Below are 8397 nucleotides of genomic sequence, written 5' to 3' on the forward strand. Positions count from 1 at the left end.
CTTTAGGGATGATCAGTGAGATGCACCTGCTGGAGCGCGTGCTACGGGTGGGTGTTGCCATCGTGACCAGTGAACTGAGATAAGGCGAAGCTTTACCTATCATGGACTTGTAGATGACCTGGAGCCAGTGGGTCTGGCGACGAATATGTAGCGAGGGCCAGCCGACTAGAGCATACAGGTCGCAGTGGTGGGTGGTATAAGGTGCTTTAGTAACAAAACGGATGGCACTGTGATAAACTGCATCCAGTTTGCTGAGTAGAGTATTGGAAGCTATTTTGTAGATTACATTGCCGAAGTTGAGGATCGGTAGGATAGTCAGTTTTACTAGGGTAAGTTTAGCGGCGTGAGTGAAGGAGGCTTGTTGCGGAATAGAAAGCCGACTCTAGATTTGATTTTAGATTGGAGATGTTTGATATGACTCTGGAAGGAGAGTTTACAGTCTAGCCAGACACCTAGGTACTTATAGATGTACACATATTCTAGGTCGGAACCATCCAGGGTGGTGATGCTAGTCGGGCGTGCGGGTGCAGGCAGCGAACGGTTGAAAAGCATGCATTTGGTTTTACTAGCGTTTAAGAGCAGTTAGAGGCCACGGAAGGAGTGTTGTATGGCATTGAAGCTCGTTTGGAGGTTAGATAGCACAGTGTCCAAGGACGGGCCAGAAGTATACAGAATGGTGACGTCTGCGTAGAGGTGGATCAGGGAATCGCCCGCAGCAAGAGCAACATCATTAATATATACAGAGAAAAGAGTCAGCCCGAGAATTGAAACCTGTGGCACCCCCATAGAGACTGCCAGAGGACCGGACAGCATGCCCTCCGATTTGACACACTGAACTCTGTCTGCAAAGTAGTTGGTGAACCAGGCAAGGCAGTCGTTAGAAAACCGAGGCTACTGAGTCTGCCGATAAGAATATGGTGATTGACAGAGTCGAAAGCCTTGGCAAGGTCAATGAAGACGGCTGCACAGTACTGTCTTTTATCTATGGCGGTTATGACATCGTTTAGTACCTTGAGCGTGGCTGAGGTGCACCCGTGACCGGCTCGGAAACCAGATTGCACAGCGGAGAAGGTACGGTGGGATTCGAGATGGTCAGTGACCTGTTTGTTGACTTTGCTGGATGGATATAGGTCTGTAACAGTTTGGGTCCAGGGTGTCTCCCCCTTTGAAGAGGGGGATGACTGCAGTAGCTTTCCAATCCTTGGGGATCTCAGACGATATGAAAGAGAGGTTGAACAGGCTGGTAATAGGGGTTGCAACAATGGCGGCGGATAGTTTCAGAAATAGAGGGTCCAGATTGTCAAGCCCAGCTGATTTGTAGGGTCCAGGTTTTGCAGCTCTTTCAGAACATCTGCTATCTGGATTTGGGTAAAGGAGAACCTGGAGAGGCTTGGACGAGTAGCTGCGGGGGGAGCGGAGCTGTTGGCCAAGGTTGGAGTAGCCAGGAGGAAGGCATGGCCAGCCGTTGAGAAATGCTTGTTGAAGTTTTCGATAATCATGGATTTATCGGTGGTGACCGTGTTACCTCGCCTCAGTGCAGTGGGCAGCTGGGAGGAGGTGCTCTTGTTCTCCATGGACTTTACAGTGTCCCAGAACTTTTTGGAGTTAGAGCTACAGGATGCAAATTTCTGCCTGAAGAAGCTGGCCTTTGCTTTCCTGACTGACTGCATGTATTGGTTCCTGACTTCCCTGAACAGTTGCATATCGCGGGGACTATTCGATGCTATTGCAGTCCGCCACAGGATGTTTTTGTGCTGGTTGAGGGCAGTCAGGTCTGGAGTGAACCAAGGACTATATCTGTTCTTAGTTCTGCATTTTTTGAACGGAGCATGCTTATCTAAAATGGTGAGGAAGTTACTTTTAAAGAATGACCAGGCATCCTCAACTGACAGGATGAGGTCGATATCCTTCCAGGATACCCGGGCCAGGTCGATTAGAAAGGCCTGCTCACAGAAGTGTTTTAGGGAGCGTTGACAGTGATGAGGGGTGGTCGTTTGACTGCGGATCCGTAGAGGATACAGGCAATGAACCCTGTTAAACCCTGCTGCCGCAGTCATCCCCCTCTTCAGGTGCACCCGTGACCAGCTCGGAAACCAGATTGCACAGCGGAGAAGGTACGGTGGGATTCGAGATGGTCAGTGACCTGTTTGTTGACTTGGCTTTCGAAGACCTTAGATAGGCAGGGCAGGATGGATGTAGGTCTGTAACAGTTTGGGTCTAGGCAACCATAGACATACAATTTACAATTTACCTAGACAGGAAACAGCCCCATAAACATACAAACCCCTAGACAAGGAAAAACACATAAATCCCCCATGTCACACCCCCAAAGGTGCGGACTCCCGGCCGCAAACCTATACCCAAAGGGGAGGGTCTGGGTGGGTGTCTGTCCACGGTGGCGGCTCTGGCGCGGGACGTGGACCCCACTCCACCATAGTCTTAGTCCGCTTTTGTTGCATTCTAGGAACGGCGACCCTCGCCACCGACCTAGTATTGGCAACCCTACTAAATGGCCCCACTGGACTGAGTGGCAGCTCCGGACTGAGGGTCTGCTCAGGACTGAAGGGCAGCTCCGGACTGAAGGTCAGCTCCGGGCTGAAGGGCAGCTGCGGACTGGCTGACGACTCTGGCAGATCCTGGCTGACTGGAGGCTCTGGCGGATCCTGGCTGACTGGCGGCTCTGGCGGATCCTGGCTGACTGGCGGCTCTGGCGGACCCTGGCTGACTGGCGGCTCTGGCGGATCCTGGCTGACTGGCGGTTCTGGCGGATCCTGGCTGAATGGCGTCTCTGGCGGATGCTAGCTGAATGGCGGCTCTGGCGAATTCTGGCTGAATGGCGTCTCTGGCGGATCCTGGCTGAATGGCGGCTCTGGCGGATCCTGGCTGAATGGCGGCTCTGGCGGATCCTGGCTGAATGGCGGCTCTGGCGGATCCTGGCTGAATGGCGGTTCTGGCAGATCCTGACTGAATGGCGGATCCTGGCTGACTGGCAGACTGGGGGCTCTGGCGGCTCCTTGCAGCTCTGGACAGGCGGGAGACTCTAGTAGCTCTGGACAGGCGGGAGACTCTAGCAGCTCTGGACAGGCGGGAGAGACTAGCAGCTCTGGATAGGCGAGGCCTGGTGCGTGGTGCCGGCACTGGTGGTACTGGGCCGAGGACACGCACCTCAGGGGCGGCAGGGTAGCCTAGTGGTTAGAGCGTTGGACTAGTAACCGGAAGGTTGCAAGTTCAAACCCCCGAGCTGACAAGGTACAAATCTGTCGTTCTGCCCCTGAACAGGCAGTTAACCCACTGTTCCCAGGCCGTCATTGAAAATAAGAATGTGTTCTTAACTGACTTGCCTGGTTAAATAAAGGTCAAATTAAAATTAAAAAGGGCTAGTGCGGTGAGGAGGAACAGGGAGTACTGGGCTCTGGACACGCACAGGAAGCCTGGTGCTGGGGTCTGGTGCACTGGATAGACCGGACCGTGGAGGCGCACTGGAGCTCTTGAGCACCGAGCCTGCCCAACCTTACCTGGTTGAAAGCTCCCGGTTGCCCTGCTATTTGACAAAGAAGGAGAGTGATGGAGTGCTGCATCAGATGACCTGGCATCCACAATCACCCAATCTCAACCCAATTCATATGGCTTGGGACGAGTTGGATCACAGAGCAAAGGAAAAGCAGTCAACAAGTGCCCAACATATGTAGGAACTCCTTCAAGACTGTTGGAAAAGCATTCCAGGTGAAGCTGGTTGAGAGAATGCCAAGAGTGTGTAAAGCTGTCATCAAGGCAAAGGGTGGCTATTTTGAAGAATCTCAAATTTAAAATATATTTTGATTTGTTTAACACTTTTTTGGTTACTACAATATGTTATTTCATAGTTTTGATGTCTTCACTATTATTCTGCAATGTAGAAAATAGTGAAAATAAAGAAAAACCCTTGAATGAGTAGGTGTTCTAAAACTTTGGACCAATAGTATATACATATACAGTATATAAGTCTGAGGCCAGTTTGAGAGTTGATCAATGCTTTTGATCAGATCACAGTTGATCAGATCAGTCCTGTTACAACATTCAACCTGCAGTTTTGTATTATTTACAGGTTGGTTAATGTTCATTACCTACTGTACTAACTATGTCAACAGCAAATACAAGGGGGATAGTGTCTAGCCATTGTTTAAAATGTATCCAATGTCAAAAACATTCCACAGTAAAAAAAACTAAAATATATAGATAAAACATGGCATACATTTTCCTTTTTTATTCAACCTAAATAGAGTACAACCTTTTAATTCCTAACAAATGTAAATGAAATCCTAAACAAAAAAGGAATTTGAAAATGGTGTCGAGGGTAATACATCTCTAGGACATCTCAATAGGTAGTTCCTGCTCTCTCCCATCTTTGCTTGATGTCCCTTTCCTGTGAATTTGAAAAAGAATGTTATAAAATGTCAGAATGTAACACACTTATTGATATTACCATGACATTTAAATATTGTTCTCATCCCTTTCCTTAAAAAAAGGTTACTGTATTGACTTTGTAAGAATACCCACTACCTTTGGACAACAAAGAGAACAATAGCAGAGATCACTGCCACGGTGAACACAACTCCTCCTAAAATACCCACGATCAGTCCTGAGAGGGAAAACACAACAGACAGTTAAAAATAAATCTTTCATAATGACAATATAGGTCCATTACCAAGATAATCATCAAGATACTACCTAATTTGTTAGGGTCAACATGATCTCAAACTCTAGATAATCAACTCTACAAAAATGGCACAAGAGATATTGATGTACCTGCATTAGTGGAACTCTCATCTGGGTTAGCTCCAGGCTCTGCAGCAGCACCACCCCTGGCTCCTTTGGCTGCAGAAGAAGAACAGCTCACATGAACAGGATGAACAAGCATCAGTAATATACTGTAGTTGTAATGAAGTGGTGGAGGAGGACCTCTAGTGGACTCAAGAAAAACAGTCAAGACAGTGGAAGTCAGCTGAGTGTCTGTTGTGCAGTGTAAGTAGGAAATGCACCTCAATGTCTAAAATGCCCTTTAGTGTCTACAGACTATTTTCATACACATTTCATACATAAACATGCATTTACATATAGCAGTAGAGAGAAAGAGAAATATGTATGTTCTTTATATTGAAAATGGGGTGTTGTTATCTTTGGGTGCATATTATCATTACCTCAGATGTAGAGGGAGAGATAAGAAATAGTGGTATCACAAAAATAGATCGTGAACTGACCCATGCATGTCTGTTGACAGTGCTCTCTGGTCTCGAAACGGTTGCCATTGCCCTGACAGCCCCCGTAGTGGAAGATACGGCAGGTTCCCTCTACTGCGTTGTAGTAGTACATCAACAACATGGCAAAGCAACTGCCATGGTCTAATCGAAGGTCACACACGGCACCTGAGAGAGCAGAGAGAACATATGAGGGGAAATGATGGGTTTGATGAACTTCTAGGAATAGCTCAACAATTCTTCCTTAATAAATGGATGGATCATTTTGAGAGAGTAGCGTAGCATAATAATCGGATTATAGAATTGCTGTGTATGCTATGTCTATTTGCTTATTATATGGTTTGGACAATATCTTGTCCATTATGAGTTCATCAATCACTAACCATTATTATAAAATCCAATACACCAATGCAACACTGTACCGTTGGTATCTGTCATATAGACTTCCTGTTTGTTAGTCCTCTTTGAATCTACACCTAAAAAAATGGCCACCATACAGCAGCCACTCTCTCTCCCCAATCTCTGTAGCAGCCTACCTGCAGCTGGGTAGAGCTCGTCAAACTTGGCAGAGCAGGCCTCCATGCACATCCTGTCTGTGTTGAAGCGGTTCTCATTCCCTTCCTGTCCTTTGTAGATGAAAGGAAAGCAGATGCCTGCCCCCTCATTGTAGTAATACTGCAGTTTAGTGAGATCTTCCTTTCCCTCTGCTGGCTTTCCCTCGTCCATCTTGCTACTGCAAAACGGTTCTGAGAGAAGAAGATCAGCGTTGGGGAGTAGTGAGCTACATTTAGTTCAACTAGTAATTTAATTACATTTTGCAGTAGCTTGGTGGTAGTTTAACTAAATTCAAGTTGCAATTTTCATTAGTTATTTGCTTTTTTTGCCATGTAGTGGTGTAGCGAATTACTGGAACTACACATCTTTTTTAGCAAAAATAAAATATGGGTGAAGTATGCAATGCCTAATTCTCACTTTTTGTTTTTAATAGTCTAAATTGCACATTCTGTTAACATCTGACTTCAGAGTGATCTTTTCTTGCAATTTGTAGTCTATGACATTTCAGATTTAGATATAATTTTTCACAAAGTAGTTTGGATGTAGAACTACTTTTTCTAAGTCACTTTAGTTAAATAAGCTATGTTTTTCTTAATGGTAGCTTTAGTATCTCTTGAAGTAATTGTTAACAATTGAAACTATATTTTCAGAGTAAATTCCCCAACACCGAAGAAGTAACTGACTAGTGACAGCCCATGTTCTCTTGACAGTTTTGACTGAGTTCTTTAACAGTAAAAACAGTGTGGATTTATGATTTGCAAGTGCATTCTCAATCTAGTTTGAGCCATCTCAGTTGTGTGTTTTCTTCTTTATTTCTGACACACCTCAAAAAAATGTCAATATGCATCTGAATAATATTGAGAAAGGACCCCATTCATAATGTAAACCCAGCCTTACATGTAAGATGGGATGGAATACATGATATCATCAGTCATTCATTTCCAAGGGAAAAAAATACATTATTTCCACTACTAGATTTAGTAACGATGTTGGCCTTACTTGATTTTGCTTTGATATAACTGGCATAAAGGAATTATGACAAAGTAGGAGTGCAGGTACTTCTTACAGTAGCACACATGCTGTAGTTAAAGCAAGGTGATAAAGCAAAGAAGGGTTCATTGAGAGAATGCAGAAATGTAAAGAATTATAGAATATACTCACCAATGGAAAAAGCTATAGGAAGCATAACTCCTAGGAAAAAGATATTCAACAGTGGATTTGCCATAATTTTGTCGCTGGTAGGCTAAGACCGTAAATTTCCCCCAACACAAAGATGTTGATTTCTTTTCAAATCCTGTTCTATAAGCTTCTGTCCACAGGTATGTAACATTATTTGTAGCCCTTATCAATACTTAGGTTTTTATGACCTAGGAGTGTCTTTCTCTCTCATTCGGTCACAGATCCCATGGTCATAAAATAGGTAAATGACTGGCAGTATCTGGCCAAACTTTTTCAGTGTTCATGTTTTTATTGTAGTTGAGTAATCAAGCATTTCACACACATAAATTAATAAATAATGCAAACATATCCCCAACTACAAGACCTTATGGTAACCTTTCTTTTCTCTTCAAAGAAACGTCCACATTGAGTGGAGCTACCCAGAGCGGAGCTACCCAGAGCTGAGCTACTGCACTTTGGGTCAAAGAGTAGAAGAAGGATAAAAGTATTAAAGTATTAATCCTAACCCTAGAATGGAATACATTTTACTTACAGCAGTAACCCTAGCCATAACCCTAAACTTAGCTTCATGTCCACCTCCTGGTGCCACCCTAAACCTCAGCCACAACGCTAACCCTAGACTAAACCAGGGCCAGCCCTAGCCTTTTGGGGGCCCTAGTTGAGATTTGGCAAAACATTTTAGTGGCCCACCTCTAGATGGCAAGAATAAATAAATAAATAATAATTTCCTGTAGTTCTACACATTTTGCCATGGGGCGGAGAGAACATTTCTACATTTTTCTTCTAATTTCATGACGTTTTGCTATGGTGCGGAGAGAAACATTCGCAGTTTTACAGATTATTTCCTGAAATTCTACACATTTTGACATGAGATGGAGAAACATTTTTGCCATTTTTAAGCAAATTTCCTGAAATTCTACACATTTTGCCATGACTTATGCCATGTTAATATGATATCTGAGTGACTAACAAAATCAATGGGGGCACCTTCGAGGTCAGGGCCCCTGGGCACGTGCCCTTCGTGCCCAGGCAGTAATTTGACCATGATTTCTATAAGTTTAGATAGCTGGGTAGACCACTTTACCAATCTAAAAACATAAGAGGAAAACTACTAATGTACAACCAAATTTTGAAATAGCACCTTGTGCATTCTATTCTAACACTCAACAGTAAGTTGAGATCCTGACTGAGTTCTTACATTATTATTTATTTTTGGGTGGTTGGGTCCCCTGGCGGCTGGGGGCCCTAGGTGACCGTCTATGTCACTTATGTCCAGGACCGCCCCTGGCCTCAACCACAACCCTAGCTTCATATCCGCATCCTGATTCAACCCTAACCCTCAACCACAACCCTAACCCTAGCTTCATATCCACATCCCGGTACAAACCTTATTCTAGCCTCATCTACAACCCTAACCCTAATATTGGCA

General features: G+C 44.7%; 1 protein-coding gene across 1 annotated transcript; it reads right to left on the reverse strand.

The window, feature by feature from the left end:
- Nucleotides 1-4228: 4228 nt before the first annotated feature.
- LOC135517937 (tissue factor pathway inhibitor-like) lies at nucleotides 4229-7121 on the reverse strand. The gene is made up of 6 exons (XM_064942669.1): nucleotides 6951-7121; nucleotides 5771-5980; nucleotides 5238-5402; nucleotides 4786-4854; nucleotides 4540-4618; nucleotides 4229-4402 (listed from the first exon to the last, which is right to left on the reverse strand). The coding sequence occupies exons 1-6, from the start codon at nucleotides 7012-7014 to the stop codon at nucleotides 4345-4347; spliced, it is 645 nt and encodes a 214-aa protein (XP_064798741.1). The 5' UTR covers nucleotides 7015-7121; the 3' UTR covers nucleotides 4229-4344.
- Nucleotides 7122-8397: the final 1276 nt, after the last annotated feature.

The sequence above is a fragment of the Oncorhynchus masou genome, chromosome 28, assembly GCF_036934945.1.
Source record: "Oncorhynchus masou masou isolate Uvic2021 chromosome 28, UVic_Omas_1.1, whole genome shotgun sequence".
Classification (NCBI taxonomy): Eukaryota; Metazoa; Chordata; class Actinopteri; order Salmoniformes; family Salmonidae; genus Oncorhynchus; species Oncorhynchus masou.